Source organism: Adiantum capillus-veneris, chromosome 8, assembly GCF_014529385.1.
Source record: "Adiantum capillus-veneris isolate H3 chromosome 8, ASM1452938v2, whole genome shotgun sequence".
NCBI classification, from domain to species: domain Eukaryota; kingdom Viridiplantae; phylum Streptophyta; class Polypodiopsida; order Polypodiales; family Pteridaceae; genus Adiantum; species Adiantum capillus-veneris.
The window spans coordinates 143,309,879-143,333,358 of record NC_140938.1 but is presented as its reverse complement, the minus strand read 5'-3'; the positions used below and the strand labels follow the sequence as shown (position 1 = coordinate 143,333,358).

The 23,480-nt window shown below is 46.2% G+C and overlaps 1 protein-coding gene across 2 annotated transcripts in view; it reads right to left on the bottom strand.

Annotated features, from left to right (window-relative positions):
* Nucleotides 1-4,853: 4,853 nt before the first annotated feature.
* The window catches only part of LOC147453094 (uncharacterized), a 36,416-nt gene continuing 17,789 nt past the window's right edge, over nt 4,854-23,480 (bottom strand). Inside the window, exons 3-8 of one of the 2 annotated variants that reach the window (XM_086518599.1) lie at nt 7,164-7,230; nt 7,032-7,078; nt 5,668-5,755; nt 5,446-5,579; nt 5,267-5,365; nt 4,854-5,119 (exon numbers count right to left, since the gene is read on the bottom strand). In XM_086518599.1, the coding sequence (XP_086374725.1) occupies nt 5,045-5,119; nt 5,267-5,365; nt 5,446-5,579; nt 5,668-5,755; nt 7,032-7,078; nt 7,164-7,230 (510 nt within the window). In that variant the 3' untranslated portion in view covers nt 4,854-5,044. The remainder of the gene's footprint in view (nt 5,120-5,266; nt 5,366-5,445; nt 5,580-5,667; nt 5,756-7,031; nt 7,079-7,163; nt 7,231-23,480) is intronic. The other variant, XM_086518600.1, reaches the window with a different exon arrangement.

Sequence of the window (23,480 nt, the reverse complement as noted above, 5' to 3'; positions counted from 1 at the left end):
AATGCAGAGACTACTAACCCCGCTACAGAGCATTTTTTGTACAATGAAAAGATAATATTAAGTTAAATGCAAGGACAGGTCATACTGTCCACCACATCACCAAGGCAATAGATAATAATATATTCCCATAGTCGATACCCGGGCCGTAAATTTGTTACGAGTTATTGTATCAAGCCTTGGATGATCATACACAGCAGGTTTACACCTACTTCCCCAACCCTACAATAAGCTTATGTCATTCAGCTATCCCCTAGGGTAAAATATGCGCCGATCTTAACGGTGAGAGTTTAATCAATTTTGGGTAATCTTTTTTATTTCCAATTTGGTCTAGGAGTCATAAAGTCATTCTATAAAAGATGGGTGATATTTTTGCAAAAATCGAGTCCACAGTAACTTTTTCGGAGTTAGCATCTTCAGCTAATTTGCTTACCCGGTGTATCTAACAAATTATGGCATACAGTCAAGAACAGGTTTTTTCCATAGCAACTGCACATCTTTATCTGTCAAGTGAATCTACCCGGAGAGCAACATTACTCCGTTATGAACTTCATCTATTTCCACAGTTAGGAACCTCTGTTTCCCAAACTAAGTGGTGGACATATCAGGACTGAGTGACGCGTGACCCGATTTCAAAAACAATATCCGATTGGCGATGGTTCCTAAGGCTCTGGGCCTATGGCCACAGTATTATTTCATAGAACATTCAATAAAGCAAGGTTTTTCAAATCGGTTATATTTGCTAGTCCAGTTCCTACCTCCTCATAAGATTTTCTTGTATTGTAGTTATGGCCATCCACTAAGAGGATATTTTAACAGTACTCCCCGCACTCGGGAGTATGGGGTAGCCTTGGCGACTCGTATCCTACCTTTAGCTGAGCGTCCAAACACCTGCTTCTGTTTGTGTGATCATGTAATGGGCGGCATAATAGAGATGTAGATGAAGGGCTCCTGAAATAATTATCAGCTAAGCTTTTTTGTCCAGTGAAAGAACCCGTCATTTTGTGTGTGTGTGTGTGTGTGTGTGTGTGTGTGTGTGTGTGTGTGTGTGTGTGTGTGTGTGTGTGTGTGTGTGAGAGAGAGAGAGAGAGAGAGAGAGAGAGAGAGAGAGAATTTGCAAGTGGTAAATAAAAGTGATTATTGATGGTTAGTGAATAGTACTACACAAACCAAACCTTAATACATGAGCTAGATGTCTAACTAAAGTGCAGTACAATCTCTTTTTAAGCGGTTTATTAGACAAGTTATATTGATTTAGATAGTATCATTAAGTTGGATCATATGTTTCGTTATTGAGAGAAAGAATTCGTAGGTGTGGTTCCTCATTAGAAACTTCTCTTTTCACAGCCACACACACACACAAAGAGAGAGAGAGAGAGAGAGAGAGAGAGAGAGAGAGAGAGCTATCAATATCATGTGGAAGGTGTAAATGCATAATACGCACATTGTTAAGAGTGCATGTGTTGCTAGCTTAACGATAAATTCTAAGACCTTGATGGAGATATGGATGTGTATCTTTGTGATAAAATCTAGTGGAATGATTTTCATCATTTTTATCTTTTATGATGCATTTACAAGCTCTTCTCAACAGAGAGCAAGTTTTGTGTTGTTTCTTCTTCTTAGTCATCCTACAACGACATATCAATTATAATACGGTTTCGATAATGTAATCACAACCATACTAGTTAAAAATAATCATATAAAGTTCACATCTAATTTAACGATGATTATTTTGTTCATCTGCCTTTTTTATCTATATAGGTGCAAAAAAAAAAAGCAATATCACATGCCATTGCAAGAGTTATCGAAAGAGCTTTTTCTTATTGAACCTCATTTATGACATTCTCACTCTTAATTCTATGCCAATTAAAGCTAGATCATTGGATTCTTCTGCTATCCCTTAGAACCAGAAAAGATTGTGGATCAAGGAATCACATCCATCTTGTCTTGTATGTTTCATTTTGTACTGTCTTATATATTTGGCAAACCATTGGGACACTCCTACCTTGTACAAGATATCCATGGTTTATAGAAGGCATCAACAAACCTCTCTCTCTCTCTCTCTCTCATAACAGGTCTTAAGAGTTCAACTTTCTTTATCGGGATCTTTAACATCTCTTGGGATAGTTTCCTACGACGTAAAAACATTCTTCTTCTTCTTCTTCTTCTCTCTCTCTCTCTCTCTCTCTCTCTCTCTCTCTCTCTCTCTCTCTCCCCTTTTACAATTCATATCCATATTAGTTGTACTTTCATCTGAAAATGGGCTTTTTTTTTTTTTTTTTTGGGTGGGGGGGGGGGGGGGGGGAGGATGATGGGATATGATGAAATAGAGCTTTAAGGCTTATCATAAGCTCAAACGCCTATTGAGTTAAGGTTTCCAATTACACAAATCGGATGATGAGCGCAAAGAGGCATTCCTTTATGGATTGGACGAGTATATCAAGTTTGATGTCAAAGGAGTCGATCCAATCGATCTCAACAAGGTAGCGATTGCACTTGCACAGGTTATGAAGCACAACAAAGGAAAGCCTAAGGAGAACAAGGCTTCTCACAGTACCTCTCATACTCCTCAGAACCCACAAAACCATAAGAACGGTAAGAATGGTAAGAACAGTAACTCTTCTAGCCAATCTTCCTCTAATCCTTCAGAAAAAAAATCTTAAAATGAATCTAAGGGTAAAGCTAACACATTTGCTACACCTAAGCTCACCCCATATGAAAAAGTTGCACAAGGAATTTTAAGAGGGTACATTATGGAAATGGAAGTAGATGGAAATGTGATTACAAATGGTAGCGACAATTTGCAACTCCTATGGACATTATAGAGGTTGTTCTACCTTGTTGAAAGCTCCGCCGATAGGCTTGAAAACTGGATCAACACAAGACCCAATGATGCTTTGCCTGGGTGCCAAAGGGCTTGTGAGGGTAGAGAGCTTTAAGCTCTGTAGAACCAGCACTCAACAGTAGAGGGCTTTAAGGACGATCTTCCCTAGGTGCTTCTAGATTTAGCCCATCTTTGAAGGAGTCAGGGCACATAGGGGCAAACCCTCAACCAAATCTGATTGTTTATGTACTCCAAGATGCCTTCTGAACAATGGACAAATTTTCACTCATTGCCAAAAATTGGGCATTTGGTCCTCTAGTCATTGCACTTGACACGTACCCCAAGTAGGGAATCTGCCACAGGTCAACTTGACGTATCAAGACAATGCATTTTTATCTTTCCCCTTGTTTGAATACCACCAGGACACTGCCATGGGCATGTGGGCGGGGGATATGCATGCAGGCAACTCAGTGGATCATGACACTATATGCCACCGGGTCTTAAAGGAACCCTGCACGGTAGGATCTACAGTGGTTTGCCCTGATCTCATGGCAGATGAATGGCCAAAAAAAAAGTTGCCCATGTTGACCTGGCCTCCTGCACGGTGGGATCTACAGTGGTTTGCCCTGATCTCATGGCAGATGAATGGCCAAAAAAAAAGTTGCCCATGTTGACCTGGCCTCCCCCCCCCCATCCTCCCCCCCCCTCTCCCCCTCTCACAACCCAAGTTTCAAACCTCTTATCTCCCCACTGCCAACTTGGTGCCCTATCCACAAGCCAACGTGGCTTTTCCTTGCTCCCAATGCCACTCTGCTTTATTCTTTAAGTAAACCATCTGGAGTTAAAGTAAAGTCGGAAGCGAAAAGTAAACCCAGACAAATCTAACGGCTCTTAGACATCACAATAACTGTCCCTAAGTTCAATGGCATCAATCCTGCCGCTTGGGGTTCATTCAAGACCCCGTGGTATATAGTGCTGAGGGTGGATGGGTGTTTTGTGCCTATAAAGCCGAGTTCAGACGGGGCGGCAACACAGAGCGACTGCTTAGCTTCTCACAGCCCTGTATGTTCACACAGAGCGGCGGAATCAGCAGCAAGGGTGCATCATTCGTGAGGCTAGTGCAGGCGGGTAACAGCTTGATTGGACAAGTGGGACCTCAAATCAGACCTGTGTTAGCCTATTGGGCAACAGTTCTGCATATGTAAAGAAGGGGGGAGAGGAGAGGGGGGGGGAGGGGGCGGTCCATAACAAGCTTGCTCAAGACGGCACTTTTCATAGCTAATGGTGACTTGGCTTGAGCCGGTTGCCTCCGCCCTGTCTGAGACATGTTCGAGTGAAACTCTATTCCTTTTCTTCCTTCTCCATTTTATCTATGCTTGTGTGCCACAGCCATAGACTTCAGCTTGATTCAGTGTGTGCACACCAATCGCCAGTCATTACAAGATCACTTGCCATGTAGCATTAACTGCCTTGCAAGATGTTCTGCCACCACTATGGCAGTCGGCTTTCATTTTCCACCTTACATGGTGTACTCTGTCTCCTAGCTGAGCTACTCTTTGGGCAGGCATTCAACAGCCTCGCTCGAAGTTTAGGTTTCCTCTACCCTCTGTTACAAGATTCTTAGATTCCTCCCTCAAGACCCTTTTGCACACATCCTCACCCAAAGTTGCACATTCTATTTTCTCCATGATGTCCTAGATTGATACCAGGCATTCATGGCATAGTCACAAAGAACCCAAGGAACAGGGGCTCGGAATGGAGAATGCCTATTCTGCATCGAGGGAACCCATTCCCTTGTTTGGGATTATTCCCTATTTGCGTTCCCACAATGGACGGCATCTATTGTGGAAAACAGAAACGGGGAAGGAGTTCCCTTTTTGTTGATTGTTATATTATGTGACAATCAAAGCTCATGTCACAGCACTGTGTTGGTATTGAGAAAAATGCATTGTGTCACCATGTTGGTGCTCGGATATGGATCATGCATCTACAATACAATACAATGATCATGAATACATTTGGACATTGTTAGTGACTACCAAAGCTGATCATTCTCTTTGTAGATAAAAACTCCTCACCGTGTGACCAGTACAAATATTTTCCCGCTATTTTTAAAGCCATACAAAGTGCACTGCAAAGGAAGGAAAGTGCACTCACATAACAATACCCCTTAAGACATAACAATAACATACTTTTTAGCTGTTACTTTAATACATCTCAATATCATTTCTTGGCTGAATAGTCTCGAGGACCAAAAATGGTAGACCCAATCCTAACATTAGTGCTTCCCATTTCAATCTGCAAGACAACAGAAGCCACAAGTAAGCAACTCCATCTGGATGCAGAACCCGTGTATAAACACAAGCAAAGCCTGACACACAGCTCGCTCTACTGCCTAATCACTGCATAGCCCAACTAAAAATTGGCAAAGAGGCATAAACTTACTGCTTGCTCAAAGTCCCCAGACATGCCCATTGAGAGCTCAAGTTCATCCTCAGGAATCTCAAGTTCCTTCGACACACGACTCCGGCATTCGGACAATGTCTGTATACAGCAAGTTATTTGCAGAGTACTCATGTGACCGAATTAATTTTAAGGAACAATGACTATTTACAGAAACCTACTCTGAAGTTTTCGGGTCGTGAAGTATAGTCTAACATCCCAATGGTCATCAACCCTGAAAACCTTAGATTTGGACACTGCAACTTGACATGCTTTGCAAGGTCAACACACTCTGAGGGTTCCACACCATACTTCGCTATAACAAAGATTGTCAACCAGACCACACATAAGTGAAGTTTAAGTACACATCTTTGCAACAAACAAATTTTCATCTAGAGACTTACATTCTTCCCCACTGGTATTAACTTGAACAAGCACCTTCAAAGGCGGCCTCTCAAGGCTAGCAATTGCCTTGTCCAGATTATTTGCTACCTACATGGCAGCAATCAGTTATCAAGGATAAACGGTGCACAAAAAATGTATAACATTCTATATGAAAATAACAGCTAATGGTACAAAAACCTACCCAATGACTTAAATCCTCTTAAAGCATGTAGTAGTTTTTATGAGCACTTTACAAATCCTGCCACACCAAAATTCAATGCCTTCTCCTTATTGAAGGTTCCTTTTATTCAAAAGGAAATGAGAACAGGTGGTTGGTTTGAAGGACGGGGCTCAAGGCCACCACCTTATCCCAGTGAAGACCAGAAGCTCAGCTCCACACGACATAAGGATTAACACACTTCCAAAAAAACGTGGAGTAAAGTATCCAACATGAAAAACACAGCAATCGCAAAAACAGGAGACTCTGGCTTTAGGCCCGGAGATCAGGCACCATCCCGTGAGCTAGGGAAGTAGAAAAAAGACCTGGAAGGCATGAGACTCATGCCATATAGTATAGCCTAATGGCAAGGCTTGTGCTTCACAATAAAGTTACTTCATTCAAATCCCCTTACAAAATCTCTCATGAAAAAGAGACAACTACATTCGCTTGGTGTCGTTACATATTGTTAGGGCTCTTGTCCTTGAGCAGTTGTGATTTGTCCTCGAGTGCTGTCCCAGATGCCTATGGGGGGGCCCTTGGCCAGTGCTCCATCATGAAACCTGGCTCAAATTTGCCAGAAGAAAGCTGCCCCCCTACCAATGTGGGCCACTTGGGTGCACATTAGAAGGGAAAACGAGATAAAGAGACCGAATTATTTTTAGCACATTTATGGCCAGGCATTACTGTCTCCTTCAAACCTCTACAACAATGTCCAAATTATCATCAATTAACTTTTCAAGCTGCTGATACATCATGTATCCCCATTATTTTGTTCATAAATTAGCAGTAACATGGAGAAAAACTAGAACAGATCAGAAAAAACAATCCAGGAATCTTAAAATAAATCTTGAGGGCTTTCTTATTGAGACGCACAGGGAGTTTCTGATAATGAATCATGGACTGCACAAAAAATTCAGCATATAGCTCTACACATGATTCTCTGTGAAGGCACTGGTCCAACACGTAAAATGCAGAGCTTCAGATAAAACTATAGAAACAGCTTCAATCGGATATTCAAATTTTATACTATGCTCATTTCACTTTGATGTGATTCAAACCCCTCAAAGACCACTCATTAAAAAGTGTGTCATGTCCAGACCTAGCTTGGCATTGACCTATGCATGTCGAAAAAAAATGCATGTCGAGTGTAGCATTAGCATTTACCTTAACATTGTCGACTCCTTCGACCATGAACAGGTTGGGAACGCCAGCTGTAAAGGAAGCTTTCATACTTAATGAACATACTCGGATTTTCAGTAGTTTAGGAGGAGGAAAAAGGAATAAAGAAGACCTTACCTACTAGTGCCTTAGCCTTGTTGCTTTGCAGATGACCGATAAAATGCCACTGAATGTCATCTGGAAGCTGCAAAAAAACTCGTTCTCAACTGAAACCGAGTACATGCACTTCAACACTTTGATGAAAATTGCCAGTAAACATTTGAAGTTGGCTTTAATCTTCCTCAGGTTGCATGTATGTGGATGCAGTCCTCTCAATAATAAAACCTCTGCATTGCCGCAGGGCCCCTCATCGGGTGGTCACCTTTCTGTGTAGCCCATGTTCTACCTTGGTCAATTACTGAAACTGAATCAAAAAAAGGAGGAGGCTCGTTCTACACAAACTAAAGGATGTGAACTTCAATTTTGACAAGCTAAATGTACAGACAAACAGGCACAGTTTGCCATGTGGACATGCCAAACCAACCTCAGAGGTCAGAAGCCTCTGGTAACTTAGTCTAGCTACTTTGTGAGCCTGTTTGCAGGACATGCACATCCAGACAAATCCATCAGAATAGTATGTCTTGGGCAAAAACGAGGATTCTCGTGGATACATTGTAGGACTTTTGCCATAGAGAGTGCATGGCTAGGGTACTCATGAGAGTGTCGTTGCTCATCGCAAGCGTGGCAGTGGGACCTCGGCATACGCATGCCAAGGTCAGTCAGTTGAGGAGGCCCGACGGGTCAGTTGCTTCTGAGCCAGAGGACATGCGTGCAGTTGCTACTGACTTTTACCGTGAGTCACTGTCTGCAAAGCCTCAGTCAGAGCGTCAGGATGCATGCAGGGAGCAGGTGTGGGCACAGATGCCTTGTCTTGTGACTGAGGAGATGCGTTAGAGGCTTGAGTTGCCACTTCAGCTCAGGGTTGTCCACGTCCGTCGAACGGAACGATCCGTCCGTTCCGTCCCGTCCGGGTTCCGTCCGATTAAAAAAAATGACCATTGGCGGACTTTTTTGACCGTTTTTACACCGGTTTTGTAGCGCCACGTGCTGGCAGTTTTTGAACGCCAAAACTTGAACGTTGGGGGCCTTGGAGCCTAGGCCCTTGGGGCATCATAAGCCAATGTGCCATCCCACCCCCAACATCCACACACACACACACAAATGTCAAAGCCACATGGACCATGGCCATGGCACATGGAATTTGAATTTTGAAGCATGCTCTCTCTTTAACTCTTCTCCCTCTCTCCTCAAAACCTATATAAGGTTGCCCACCCTCTCTTCTTCTCCATATATCCCTCAAGCTCTCTCATTCATCTCCTTCCCTACTCAAGCTCCCTCAAGCTCTCTCCATTCACAAGGGCCAAGGCTTCAAGCTTTGGCACTCCATCAAGGCTTCAAGCTCCCTTCATCTCCTTCAAGCTCTCCATTATTCCTTCAAGCTCCCTTCATTTCTTTCAAGCTCTCCATTGTTCCTTCAAGCTCCCTTCATCTCCTTCAAGCTCTCCATTATTCCTTAAGCTCCCTTCATCTCCATCCATCTCCTTCAAGCTCTCCATTACTCTAAAGTTCTCTCATTACTCCCCATCCCTCAAGCTCTCCATAATGCCGCCCGCTCTTCATGAAGCCTTCAACAAGCATTGCCACTACTTTGAAAGGGTGAAGAACAAGCGAAATGTTTGCAAATGGTATTGCAAATATTGTCCGAAGACCATGACCTAAAGCTCCACCCGCCTTATCATCCACTTGACCAAGATGGGAGGGGAAGCGGGTCCTTGTCCGAATATCCCCGACGACATTCTCCGAGAGTGCAAAGCAAAGTATCTCCCCTTGAAGACGCGCAAGGGGGTTGCAAAGGCATCGGAGGAGGTGGTTCCGCCCGACCATGATCTCTCCGATTCGGGAGAGGATGCTTCTCCATCAATGTCCGTTGCATCCGGCGCCGCTACCATGGCCTCCACCGAGGGTGGTAGCGTCTCAAAGAAGAGCAAAAGAAGTCATGGTGGGCGGCCTCCAAAGCAAGCTACTCTTGCACAAACGGTGGGTGGAACTTCCGGTCCATCGTGGTAGCTGTCCAGGTGAGGATGGCTTGACTCCCAGTTTTTTCTTGGAGTACTGGAACTTGCTTTGCCCACATCTCTGTAGTGCTTTTCAGTACATCTTGCACACAGGAGAGATGTGTCACGTGACACATCCAACCCTATGTGTCCGTGGACAAGCTATAGCATGATTAGGGTTCAGTCAGTCCAATCAGTCTAGATTAGAAGTGATCTGCATGCCCAGTCACTTAGTATAGATGCATATCCTCTGGTTGCACACAGCATGATCATCAGTGTTCCCATCAGAATCCATCAGATTCCATCAAGGAAATTTTCCAATGCATTTAGCCTATTTTCCCTATTTTTGACATTTTTCACTTATTAATTTAAGTGACTTTTCAACAAAAGTAGGTAGGGCAATTTTGCTAAGTTTCTATATAAGCAAACTAGAGCTAGCACTATTGGGCAGAAGGGGCAACAGGAGCCAAGCTCAGCAGGCAACTTCTCAGCAAGACAAAGACTTTGGCGGTTTTCCCTCCAAGCAGTAGATCCCCCATCCTAGCATTTCTTCATCAGCATTGCATGGCGTTTTTGCACCAGTCAATCCTCGCCATACCTCCCACTGCATAGCGTTTCTACATCAACTTCATCGCCAACAAATCCAAGCAGCTAGCGTTTTTAATAAACCCCGGCCTAGCGTTTTTGAGTACATCAGCCCTGGCGTTTTGAATAACCAGCCTTGCAGATCCCAACCCTTGCAGACCCCAGCCTAGGCGATCCCAAGGAGTAGAAGACCCGCAAGTTTCAGCCTCGAAAGGTAGCAGATTCAGCCCCGGTAAGACCATCAGTTTTCAGCCTTGAAGATTCTCTGCTTTTAGCCCTAAACCTGCAGATTTTCAGCGACAAAGACCCCCAGAAAACAGCCCCCCAAATCAACGTTTTGGACTAATCGCAGATTTCAGCCCTTAGCGTTTTTGGACAGCAATAGAAAGATTGCAGATTTCAGCCCTTAGGTCGACCTCGTCATCCCCGTCGTCGTCGTCGTCAACATAGCCTAGACTTGCATCAGTCTCATGCATACCATTTGTACCAGATTGTGCAATCATAAGTGGACCACTCTCGCCGACGAGAGTGGGGCCTTCGGAGGAGGGTTTTACAACGTCTCTGGTGTCGTATCTCTCTTCTCTCTCTATCTCTCAATCTCATACACTTGCACGCACAGTGTCCATTCACTTTGTTTGTGATCATAGCATTCTCTCATTAAGAACGGAAGGCTCTACCTTCCATAAGAACAAAAGGAACCTTGAGCAGAGTTCGGAGCACTCATTTCGAGCAACGCGCAAACATTCATTCCGCTGCACCTAACATTGTTATCAGAGCTTTGGCAGTGTTCTGTATCACTCAAGGACCACAAGAACCACACAAAAAATTTTGCTTGTTGAGGTCGCACGAACCCAAGTCGCTTGGGCGTGTCGATTCCTAATCTTGTTTTTGAAGAGTGACAGGAATCCCACGAAAGAAGGGATTGTCCAGCCTCCCCTTGTGTCTCTTTTCACTCATTGAGAGCGGACCGTGCACTTAGCGGCTGGCCAATCGACGTGAGGTGGGAAAAAGCAACCTTTGTGTGAGCGCAAGGCCGCCAAGGGGAGCGCCTGCGGGAAAGAGTAGAGCTCGGGTGAAGAGAAGATCCTTCTCTAACACAGATTGCAAGCGAAAGAAGAACCTCAAGAACCTCAAGACCCTCAAGAACCCAAGAACCCAAGTTCCTCGTGAACTTAAGAACCCAAGACCACAAGAACCCACGACTTCAGTGTATGGTCATCACACGAAGCGGAATGGATACTTCGCTTGGAGGTGATGAGCATGAGAGAGGCGAAGAAGAATTTTCCCCACCAGGAGGTTTTTCCGACCCTCCCCCTTCCCCATCTACGTCAAGGATTGCCCTAACTCCTATGGCGGCTTTGGACCGGAAAGGAAGTTAGAACGTGAAGCAAGAAATGCAGAAAGAATGGCAGAATTTGATCGTGAATGCAAAGAAAGAAAAGCAAAAATGAATCGCAGACACGCAGAAAGCAGAGCAGAAAGAGAGACAAAAAGAAAGGCAATACAAGAACAGAGCGACCGACAAAACAAAGAGTTCTGGTGACTCTATTCTCAAGTTCAGGCACAGATACAAGAGATTTGGGGCAAGGAGACTCTCTCAGTCTCTTCTTCTCCAAAGCATGACACATAGGATTTGCAAGATTATGAGAAGCATGATGATGATTTGAATGACAATGATTTGCATGATGATTTGGATGATAATGATGAGCATGATGATTTGCATGATCAAGATGTGATTTCTCACAAGCATGATGATTTGCTTGATCAAGATGTGATTTCTCACAAGCATGATGAGTTGCATGAAGATGATGTGATTGTTCACAAGGATGATGTGTTAGTGGATGCTTTTTCTAGCGAAGCTTACCTCGTTGTAGATTCGATCAATCACGAAGAACCGATCTTGGCTTTCGAGTCGAGGTCCAAAGAACCCCCACAGGACGATTCGATCATTCAGGAAGAACCGATCTTGGCTCTCGAGCCTAGGTCCAAAGAACCCTCACAGAAAGTATTATGTGTTCGCATGATTGATACGCACGCATTGTTCGAGTGTTTCATTCGTGATCGTTTCTTGTATTTTAGTCAGCGTCTTTATGTGATCCCATTTCCTAGGCATGACATATTGTACGTTGAGCACGTTTCACTCATGAATGAGCACGAATGTATGCGGATTTTTCATGAAAAGCTGAAAAGTATGCATTCAAGGAAGTCACATTCCATGTCTCTTCCTTGGCATGACACAATTGTAGAAAGAGCACATGAAAGTATGAGCACCAAGCATGGGCATTTCCATGGTGAATTGCCACAGTTGATTGCTTTAGATCAAAAGAGAAAGATTCGATCTCATTGTTTGCGTGTGTGTGGTGAACGGTTTGGCACTCCGTCTCTTTGTTCATCTACATTGCATGCACAGTCTTTGAGGAAGACAAGATTTTTCCCAGTCACTTTACATGGAATAGGTATGTCCATGGTTTTGTCTTGGAAATGGTTTCAGGAATTTTCAGCCATGGAGATTCTTGAAGAAGAAAGAAGCAAGCCTCTCGACAAAGTTGAAGCATTGACGGAACCACAAAAGACTTTGTGTCGCTTTCGGCGCGGCCCAAAGAAGCAAGCGTTGCAGACCTTTATGAAGTTCAAGTACCGCACAACCCACACCTCAGAGTGGGCCGGCGAAGAGTCCCTTCCAGGATTCCGGATGCTATTGGCGATATCCCTCTACGCCATACAGTCCAGTATCAGTACCTCACTTTGAAAAGGAGGGGATGTCACGTGACACATACCCTATGTGTCCGTGGACAAGCTACAGCATGATCAAGGTTCAGTCAGTCTAGATTAGAAGAGATCTGGCACCTTTGTGAGTCTATTCGTAGACCGTGCACGCCCAGTCACTTAGTATAGATGCATATCCTCTGGTTGCACACAAAATGATCATCAGTATTCCCATCAGAATCCATCAGATTCCATCAAGGAAATTTTCCAATGCATTTAGCCTATTTTCCCTATTTTTGACATTTTTCACTTATTAATTTAAGTGACTTTCCAACAAAAGTAGGTAGGGCAATTTTGCTAAGTTTGTATATAAGCAAACTAGAGCTAGCACTAATGGGCAGAAGAGGCAACAGGAGCCAAGCTCAGCAGGCAACTTCTCAGCAAGACAAAGACTTTGGCGGTTTTCCCTCCAAGCAGCAAATCCCCCATCCTAGCGTTTCTTCATTAGCATTGCATGGCGTTTTTGCACCAACTCAGCATGCAACTTCTCAGCAAGACAAAGACTTTGGCGGTTTTCCATCCAAGCAGAAGATCCCCCATCCTAGCGTTTCTTCATCAGCATTGCATGGCGTTTTTGCACCAATCAATCCTCGCCATACCTCCCACTGCATAGCGTTTCTACATCAACTTCATCGCCAACAAATCCAAGCAGCTAGCGTTTTTTATAAACCCCGGCCTAGCGTTTTTGAGTACATCAGCCCTGGCGTTTTGAATAACCAGCCTTGCAGATCCCAACCCTTGCAGACCCCAGCCTAGGCGATCCCAAGGAGTAGAAGACCCGCAAGTTTCAGCCTCGAAAGGTAGCAGATTCAGCCCCGGTAAGACCATCAGTTTTCAGCCTTGAAGATTCTCTGTTTTCAGTCCTAAACCTGCAGATTTTCAGCGACAAAGACCCCCAGAAAACAGCCCCCCAAATCAGTGTTTTGGACTAATCGTAGATTTCAGCCCTTAGCATTTTTGGACAGCAGTAGAAAGATTGCAGATTTCAGCCCTTAGGTCGACCTCGTCATCCCCGTCGTCGTCGTCAACATAGCCTAAACTTGCATCAGTCTCATGCATACCATTTGTACCAGATTGTGCAATCATAAGTAGACCACTCTCGCCGACGAGAGTGGGGCCTTCGGAGGAGGGTTTTACAACGTCTCTGGTGTCGTATCTCTCTTCTCTCTCTATCTTTCAGTCTCATACACTTGCACGCACAGTGTCCATTCACTTTGTTTGTGATCATAGCATTCTCTCATTAAGAACGGAAGGCTCTACCTTCCATAAGAACAAAAGGAACCTTGAGCACAGTTCGGAGCACTCATCTTGAGCAAAGCGCAAACATTCAGTCCGTTGCACCTAACAAGATGCCTGGCAGCATGAGTGAGGGCCTGATCGACCTCATTCCCAAGGAGGGTGGCTCCTTGGATGAGATTCAACAGTGGCACCCCATCACCGTCCTCAACTCAGCCTACAAAATTCTTGCCAAGGCTCTGAGTTTGAGGATTCAGCCACTTCTAGAGAGCCTTATACATGGGACTCAGACAGGTTTTGTCAAGGAGCGTAGTATCCTTGACAACATCTTTACTTTTTGGGATGCTTCTGCCGTAGCACGGCTCCGTGGTGAGGATCTGGTGATTCTTCTTCTCGATTTTGAGAAGGCCTACGACAGAGTGACTGGGACTTTCTAGAGGGAACTCTACGCAGGATGGGCTTCTCAGATGCTTGGATCAGAGGGGTGTCAGCTTTGTACAGACGAGCACACAGTCAACTACTTTTGTCAAGAGGTAGAGGTGATCGTTTCATGCTCACACGTTCGATCAGACAGGGCTGCCCTCTTGCCCCCTTCCTCTTTCTGTTCTATGCTGAGGCGATGAGCAAGTTTTTGGTGTCACAGCAGGTTGGTTTACAAGGCTTAGCACTTCCTATTCAGGGAGATGAGCTATTGAACGCTGAGTTTGCAGACGACTCAGCCTTGTACTTGGATGGCAGGAGGCCAACCTTCACAGGTGTGAGCAGGCTCTAGAGACCTTCTGTTGTGCATCTAGCGCACTGATAAACTGGAGAAAGACAGTGGCTTTCTCGGTTGGTAGTGCTCCTATGCCCGATTGGATGCTAGGTGAGGGTTTCAGGTGGATTCCCCCAGGGACTGCAATTCGGTACTTGGGCTGTCAGATTGGTCCGGACTTGTCTCCTGAGCAGCAGATTGCTCCCCTCCTCTTGTCCATCAGGAGGAAGTTATTGCATTGGAGTTCCGCATGACTTTCTCTCGCAGGCAGAGTTGTAGTGGCCAACCAGGTGTTGTTGGCTACTATGTGGTACATCACTTCTTGCTGGATCTTCTCGAGTTCTTGTATCAGCCAGGTAGAGAGGCTAATCAGGAACTTCCTTTGGTCAGGGCGTGACTCAGATAGCCCGGGCCAAAGTGGCTTGGCAGGTCATCACTCTTCCTTGTTCTCAAGGAGGGCTTGGGATCATAGACCCAGCACAGCAAAGCAGAGCCCTTCTTGGGAAGTTCATTGTTAGAGGACTTCTTCCAGGTGACGAGCCGTGGAAGGAGTTCCTGTTACAGCGGCTTCGTGCTAGGGTGCCTCAAGCTGGAGGCCCCTGGCGACCTTCGACCAGATGGATCTTCACAGAGATGCGCAAAATTGGCTTGAGCAAGAGACTGGAGAACCGCTTCGCTATGAGTCAGCTTCGATCTTGGGAGCATTTGCGGCGAGGCCTGGAGCACCGTCAGCCTACTTGCACGGAGGAGCGCTGTTATGTCCCACTCACAGGAGAGGGGACCTAGCCCAGATGCCGTCGGGATGGGTGTCCAGTGTCCGGGCGGACGTAGTGCGAACCCGGCCAGTGTGGCCGGCCATTATTATAACACTGGCCGGCCATTATTATAAAAGGGAGGCCAAGGCCTCATTTACAGTTATCGACCCCACTGGCAGAGTGCCAATGGTTAGCCCGCGAGGCTAGGAGTGCGCGAGGTCACCTCGAGGGGGTGAGGCCGGGTGGTATGGGACACTCGGTCTTACAGGTGCACGCCTACGTCCTCGGACGCTGGCCCCAGCACGGGGGAGCTGCCGGATGGTGGCTATGGTCGGGTGGTTCGTCCGACGAGCATCTGTAGGCGGTCCGTGTGGCCGGGAGATCCTTTCTCCTCGTTCGTTTCATGGTATCAAAGCAGGCTTGGCTGCACGAGGGACCGTGTGCACACCTACGGAACGGTTTGGGTCGGAAAACCTCGCGTTTGCATAGTTTTTAGTGATTAAATTGCTGAAATTGCTTACTTTTCTTCTCGGAAGCATGTTTGCAAGTAAATAATACAGTTTGACTGCTGATTTTTGATAAAAAAATTCAGCAAATTGACAGATGGGAGTGCTGGAAATTGAAAGATTTCCGATGAATTTACTACTTTTCGACGAAAAGCAGTGTATTTACCTTTAATTTGCTGTTTTGCATTAAATTTCAGCGTATGATATACTTTTACATCTTTCTGTAAATTCCTCTCCCTCTCTGTAAGCCTCTCTATGCGAGAGAGAGAGAGAGAGAGAGAGAGTACCTCTCAGCGCTGCTGAGTTTTTCTCTCTGAGCGGGCAATTCCAGCATGGAAGCTTTGGTATGCGCTGGCTCCAATGTGGCGCTCGTGGCTTATGTTGGGCACGCATACCCACGGGCCTGGATATTTCTCTCCACGCGTCAAAACATCTGGCCAAGGCTGCCATCGAAGAAAACCCACGCTGATGGTTTAGTTTTCTTAACGCTCGCTTTATTAACTCTTCAAGGACTTTTTATTAAGTGGCCAAAAGCCCTTGACTTATTTTTTAAAAAAGGGGGGCCTGGACACTTTACATTTTTTTAAGAGAGTATGAAACCTGCTGATTATTCAAAGTCACTTACAGAGACTTTAAAGTTTGCAGAGAAACTCATTTTTGGGCCTCTCTTCTTCTTTCTGTTGCTCCTCTCTCTCACCTGCTCGCGCTCCCGCCATCACCTACTCGCCTTCAGGCGCTCACGCCGATGCGTGAAGCTCTTCGCAACTTCAACTTTTCGCGACCGAAAAGTGCAGAAAAGACTCAGTTTCACGTGAATTTTCCAGTTTTTCACGCACTTCGCCATGGATTCCTCCAGCTCGGATGTGCAACGTGACGACGCGCTAGGTAACATCCAAATTCCATTCACACATGCTCTCTACACATGGATTACGAGCACTTTCCAGAGCTTCGACAAACGTGTTACCGCTCTGGAAAACGCGAATGTTCAGGCGAACCTTCGCTTGGCCTCTCTCGAAGGGATCGTACATGGACTCAGCTCCCGACTTTCTACTCTCGAAAATATGGCTCAATCGACGACTGCGCATATTTCCGAGGACGAGACCCATCTCCGGCATTTACGGACGCAGATTGCTGCTTTTGGGCGTTCGCAGGGTGGTCTGACTGCCACAATTCCGTATAAATCTACAAATTTCTCGCGTGAAGAGAAGGAGTGTACGGAATTGGCTGTAAATAACTGGCTGCACCAGTGGACCACATACTTTGATCTCCATGGGGAGCATGATGAACGGAGGATTCAGACGATTCCTCTTTATTTGCGCAGTAAGGCGCTTACCTGGTGGCGTGACATGACAGAAAAGCCTACGACGTGGGCTGATTTTTGCGTGAAATTCAAGAAGGATTTTGCAAAAATGGACCCTTTGAAAGCGTATGCCAAACTGCAGAGTCTTTCGATGAAAACTCTGTCTTTTGATAAATATACGACAGCTTTCAAAGAGGCGCTCACCTTCTGTAAGGTGGATTCCACACACGCCGTGCACATGTACTTGCTGGGGTTACATGAAGATTACCGTTGGGCCTTAATCAAGGACAAAGCCCCGACTAATGTCGAGGATGCAGTGGCCAAGGCCAAGACGTTGCATTTGATAAATGGAGCGAATTATGAGAAGAAAAGAACTGCAGACCATCAATCCGGTGAGGGTGCTTCGAGGAAGCGACCCCGATTCCAGCATAAGTCCAAATCACCGACAAGATCTTCTCAAGAAAAGAAGAAAGCCAGAAAAGCTTCAGTTGCTGATGCAGTGAAGAAGGGGGCTTGCTTCGGATGTGGCCAGACGGGTCACTAAATCAAGGATTGCCCTAAGAAGAAGAAGACGCAGAAACCGCAAGGCCGTCCTTCGGTTCAGATTCACGAGATCTCAGGTAACTCTGATGTTGTTCAAGTTGAAATCCATCATTTAGCGCACAGTTCATGCACAAATTGTACTTTTAGCACCAAAGTGTTTGGTAAGCACGATATTCTCCGTTTCCCCGGGAAGATCAATGGTCACGACGTGACCGTACTCCTTGATAATGGAAGCTCACACAATTTTGTGGATGCAAAATTGGTGCAGAAACTGAACCTGCGACGGACGCAAACTATCGCGTGAAGATGGCTCGTGGCGTGGATACGAATGATGGAATCAGATGGTTCCAGACTTGTCGCTCGAGCTGGCTGATTACAAAGAGAACCTAGATTTCCACATCATACGCCTAGACAGAGCAGATGTTATTTTAGGAATTCCATGGTTTTATGATAAACAAGACTCATTGTATATAGACTATGTACATCACTCTCTTGTTTTTGTTAAGCAGAACATGCCTCATGTATCTGTGTCGCTTTGTAATCAAAAGTCTGTAAATAATGGTTTTGCAATACCAGTTGTTACTGCTTTGGAAATGTATAAAGAAATAAAGTCTTCTGATGTTGACTTTTATCAATGTGTACCGTCTGCTTGGTTTGATTCATTAGTGCTTGGTACTTCTGTCACTGAATTTCGTAAAAATGTTTCATTTTCTTCTGTTGAACTTGGGGATTCCGACAAATCCAACCTTATCCGAGAAATCATGACTGATCTCAAGGATGTTTTTCCAAATGATCTACCTCCTGGCTTGCCGCCTTCGAGAGGAGTAGATCATGGCATTGAGTTGGTGGCTGGTAGTCAACCCTTCTCAAAGCAACCCTGTCGGTTTAGTAAAACCGAGGAGGACGAGATTCAACGACAGCTGAAGGATTATCTCGACAGGGGTTTTGTTTGGCCTAGCAAATCCCCGTGGGGAGCGCCAGTGCTACTTTCTCGGAAGAAGGATAACACTATGCGCTTCTGCGTGGATTACAAGGGGTTAAATAAACTCACTGTCAAGAACAAGTACCCGCTCCCGCGTATGGACGATCTAATAGATCAGCTCCATGGAGCGTTGTATTTTACGAAGATAGACCTGCGATCAGGCTATCATCAAATACGAATCAAACTGGAAGATATTCCTAAGACAGGCTTCCATACGCGTTATGGTCACTATGAGTTTTTGGTTTTGCCTTTTGGTTTGACCAATGCTCCCGCTACGTTCCAGCAGATGATGAATGATCTGCTGCGACCATTTTTAGGCAACTTCGTTGTTGTATTTCTCGATGATATCTTGATCTACAGCCGAAGTTTGCCTGAGCACCTAGTGCATATACGCACTGTTCTCGAAGTATTGAGAACTGAGAAGCTTTATGCTAAGGCTTCGAAGTGTGAATTCTTTAAGAAAGAGCTTCTGTACTTGGGTCACATCATTACTCGCGATGGAATTCGCGTCGACCCTGAAAAGCTGGATAAAGTGCGAAATTGGCCCATTCTGAAGAATGTACGCCAAGTTAAAGTCCTTTTTAGGCTTTACTGGATTCTTTCGCAAGTTTATCAAGGATTACTCTAAAGTTGTTGCTCCGCTTACGCAACTTTTAAAAGGAGGGATGAAAGGGCCGAAGACTTCAGGCCCTCGTCGTAAAGGTAATCCCCCTGTTGTCTGGAATGAGCGTCTCGACGAGAGCTTTCGGACACTAAAGCACTTGGTGACTACTGTGCCAATATTGCACATTGTGGATCCTAGCAAACCGTTTGTGGTTGAAACGGATGCTAGTAATTATGCTATTGGCGCAGCGTTATACCAGGATGGACGTCCTATTGCGTTTGAAAGTAAGAAACTTTCTGACGCTGAGATGCGTTATCCAACGTATGAGAAGGAGCTTTACGCCGTAGTCCACGCCTGAGGAAATGGCGGCACTACTTGTATGGCTCTACGTTTGTTGCATGGACAGATCATCATTCCTTGCGCTATATCTGTGATCAGGGTGATCTCAGAGGCCGGAAGGCTAGATGGGTTGAACTTATGCAAGAGTTTGACTTTGAGATCCGTTATAGAAAAGGATCCAGCAATCGAGTTGCCGATGTGCTCAGCAGGATTCCTGAGGTCAATGCTTTGTCTATGGCTGAAATCTCGCGGATTTCTCTCTCTCTCTCTCTCCGAGGGCTATGTCGCTCTGATGGCCATTTTGGCAAGATATGGAACGAGGTCGAAGCGGGGCATGACTCGCATACAGGCTTGGGTGATTCGGAGACCCAAGTGAGTCATGCTGGAGAGACGAGACAGCGACAATATTCCATTAGAGGTGGACTATTGTTTAGAAATGGTAAAGTCTACGTGCCGGAAATCGATGAGATTCGCCGAAGGATTTTGTGCGAATACCACGATGTTCCTAGCATTGGGCACCCAAGCATCCAAAGAACTTTTGCTTTGGTCAAGCAATATTTCTATTGGCCAAGAATGCGCTCTTACATAGAGAGCTATGTGAAGAGATGCGCTCAGTGTCAGGTCAATAAGGCAGAGCGCCTTAGGAAAGCTAGCCTGCTACACCCATTGGAAATTCCAGATGCCAAGTGGCAAAGTATTTCCATGGACTTCATCGTTGGTTTGCCAAATACTAGTCGGGGCAATGACGCTATTTGGGTTGTGGTCGATAGACTCACAAAAATGGCGAAGTTTATACCAACGAAGTCGACAGTGAAAAGCCATGAGTTGGCGGTTTTATTTGTCGATCAGCTTTATAAGCTGTATGGTCTCCTAGAGGACATCGTCAGTGATCGAGATACTAAGTTCACTGGCCAATTTTGGCGAGATGTGTTCGCTCATCTTCAGACGAAGTTGAATATGTCGTCTTCTGACGATCCTGAGTCCGACGGACAAACTGAGAGGATGAATCAAACCTTAGAGGACATGTTGAGAGCCTATGTCTCTCACAGGCAATCTGATTGGGAAAGGTATCTTCCACGGTTAGAGTTTGCCTATAATAGTAGCAAGCATTCTGCTACTGAATTTAGCCCATTCATGCTGATGTATGGATTTGAGCCTAAATCCCCGATTGCTATTGGCTTAGAGAAAGTCAAGGACCGCCAAGCTCGTGATTTCTTGTATGACATGCAGGAGATGCTCGAATTAGTATAAGAACGGCTCGTGATCGAGTCACTACTTATGCTAATCAAAAAAGGTCTCCAAGGACTCTAGATGTGGGACAATGGGTTTATCTGAAGATACCCAAGGATTCCAAGACTATGCGAACAGGAAAGCATTATAAACTTTCAGCTAGATATTGTGGTCCGTTCCTAATCACATAGAAAATTGGCCAAGTTGCCTACAAACTGGCTCTTCCTTCGGATGTTACTGTACATCCAGTGTTTCATGTCAGCCGTCTTAAAGTCAAATTGGGCGAAACTGATGTTGTGGTGCCTATCGAGGAAAATGTGTGGCAAGACATGCAAACTGAGTATATTCCTCAGGAACCAGAGGCAGTTTTGGATCATCGTACCCGTCATTCACGCCAAAAGGCTTATGACAAGTACTTAATTAAATGCAAGGGTCAATCTGAAAGGTTTGCTACTTGGGAACCTGTTAGAGCTTTGAAGGCTCAGTATCCCAACTTCATTGATGAGGACATCAATGGTTCTTAAGGGAAGAAGTATGTTATGTCCCGCTCACAGGAGAGGGGACCTAGCCCAGATGCCGTCGGGATGGGTGTCCAGTGTCCGGGCGGACGTAGTGCGAACCCGGCCAGTGTGGCCAGCCATTATTATAAAAGGGAGGCCAAGGCCTCATTTACAGTTATCGACCCCACTAGCAGAGTGCCAGTGCTTAGCCTGCGAGGCTAGGAGTGCACGAGGTCACCTCGAGGGGGTGAGGCCGGGTGGTATGGGACACTCGGTCTTACAGGTGCACGCCTATGTCCTCGGACGCTGGCCCCAGCACGGGGGAGCTGCCGGATGGTGGCTATGGTCGGGTGGTTCGTCCGACGAGCATCTGTAGGCGGTCCGTGTGGCCGGGAGATCCTTTCTCCTCGTTCGTTTCAAGCACCTAAGACAACCCCTTGTTTGAACCCCATGGTTAGCACTTAGAGAGGCCACTTGGTTGGTAGTCGGCCTCATGTTTCCTGGGGTCCCATGGCAGCAGGTCCAGCAAGCTCTTTAGGTGACTGGTCACAGTTTTCAGGCTTGTCAGAGGAGTTGCAGGGCCTTCAGCTCTACAGGGAATGAGAGGGGTGCAGAGCATGTGCCAGGACATTTCAGAGGCAATACCAACTGAATGGCTCACACCTCTCGAGCCAGTAGCGCCCAGATGGATGGGAGCCTTCACGCGACTGGAGGTTCTCATCTCAGTTTGGGCTTGCTCAGAGACTGTATCCTCCCTCTTTTTCGAATTACAGGGTGAGAGACGCTTAGAGCGAGTTGCAGTAGAGGCCTTGCAGGTGGCAGAGTGCTGTTTTCAGAGGATCTGAGTGGTGGGCATCTGTGGGAGGACTTGTGCCATCGATCCTGACCTAGCAGCTCGAGACTGGTCACTGAAGACTGTGGGCTTGGGAGAGCTGTCCCCTGGCATGAGTACAGTGGGATCCTAGAGAGTGGCTTTGGAGGGACCCTCTCTCTTCTGCAGACCACCCATGTGTCCCTTTCTTTCAGTACATTGTTCGACTAGGACATCACATACTGGCAACACAGAGAGATGCTCGCCCTGCTGCAGCACCTCATTGGCAGGAGGAGGGCCTCAGTTGAGTTCTTGGAAGCTTTTTGGGAGAGGTTGTGGGACCCCAGACAGCCGAGGTGAGTCACTTTGTTTCAGTGGCTGGTCGCACACAGAGCTACAGCAGTTGGGAGCTGGCTTGTACATAGGGATCTCTCGGCCGCATGTACAGCTTACGACTATCTTGTGGAGAGTCAGTATCACTGTCTTTGGGACTGTCCTTTGGCACAGCACGTGTTGCTTCGTGTTCTTTGGTTGATGCCTGCTCTTTCCACAGCTCGGCAGTACACTTGGGGAGCAGCTGCTTGGTCCACTCTCACGGGCCCGGCACTTCAATTTGAGCTATCTTCCACCAGCAGGATGATAGTGATGCAGGGGGGGCGACCTACACTCCAGCCTGCTACAGAGCTTACTCCACAAGAGTGGTGCAGTGAGAGAGGAGTGCTGGGAGCTCATCAGTGGCCTGACACTCTCGTTCATCTGGCGTGCCCGCTGCTTCCGCATCTTTGAGGCTCGCCCTGTACCACCAGCAAAGACTATTCGCGATCTGTGGCTAGAGCTGATCCATACTCTCAGAGGAGAGCTCGAGAGACTCCAGGGCAGCTCCGACCGCATGCGGGAGCGCCGAGAGGCTTTCCTTCGACTCTGGCGTCCTGGGCCTTTTTTCACCATGGTCCAGGGTGTACTCAGATGGCACTACCGTCCACCTGCATGGCTTTTCCATCCTCCCATTTCTTGACTTAGCCTCATTGTACATATGGTGTTTTTTCATTGGGAGAGTCTCCCCATCATGGTTGTTGTAGCCCTCTCTTGAAGAGGTGGTTGTAGCCCTGTGGGCAGTTCCATTAACTAACAGAAGGATCATTTTCTCGGGAAAAAAAAAGAAGACAGGGAATAGCAAGGTTTTGACGACAGCCATGTACCTTGCCGGTGTCATTAATTGGTATCACGCATGGTAAGAGGCACAATTGACCGTGCACCTAGAGGAAGCCGAAGAAGGCGTGCCCCTTTCCTTCAATTGGGCCGACTTCCAAGACAAGCTCAAGGTGCGGTTTATGCCTCCTCAGTACCTAGCGCGGTTCAAAGAAGATTGGCACAATCTCAAGCAAAATGGTATGCCGGTCATGTCTTTTTCTAACCGTGTTTTGTAGCTC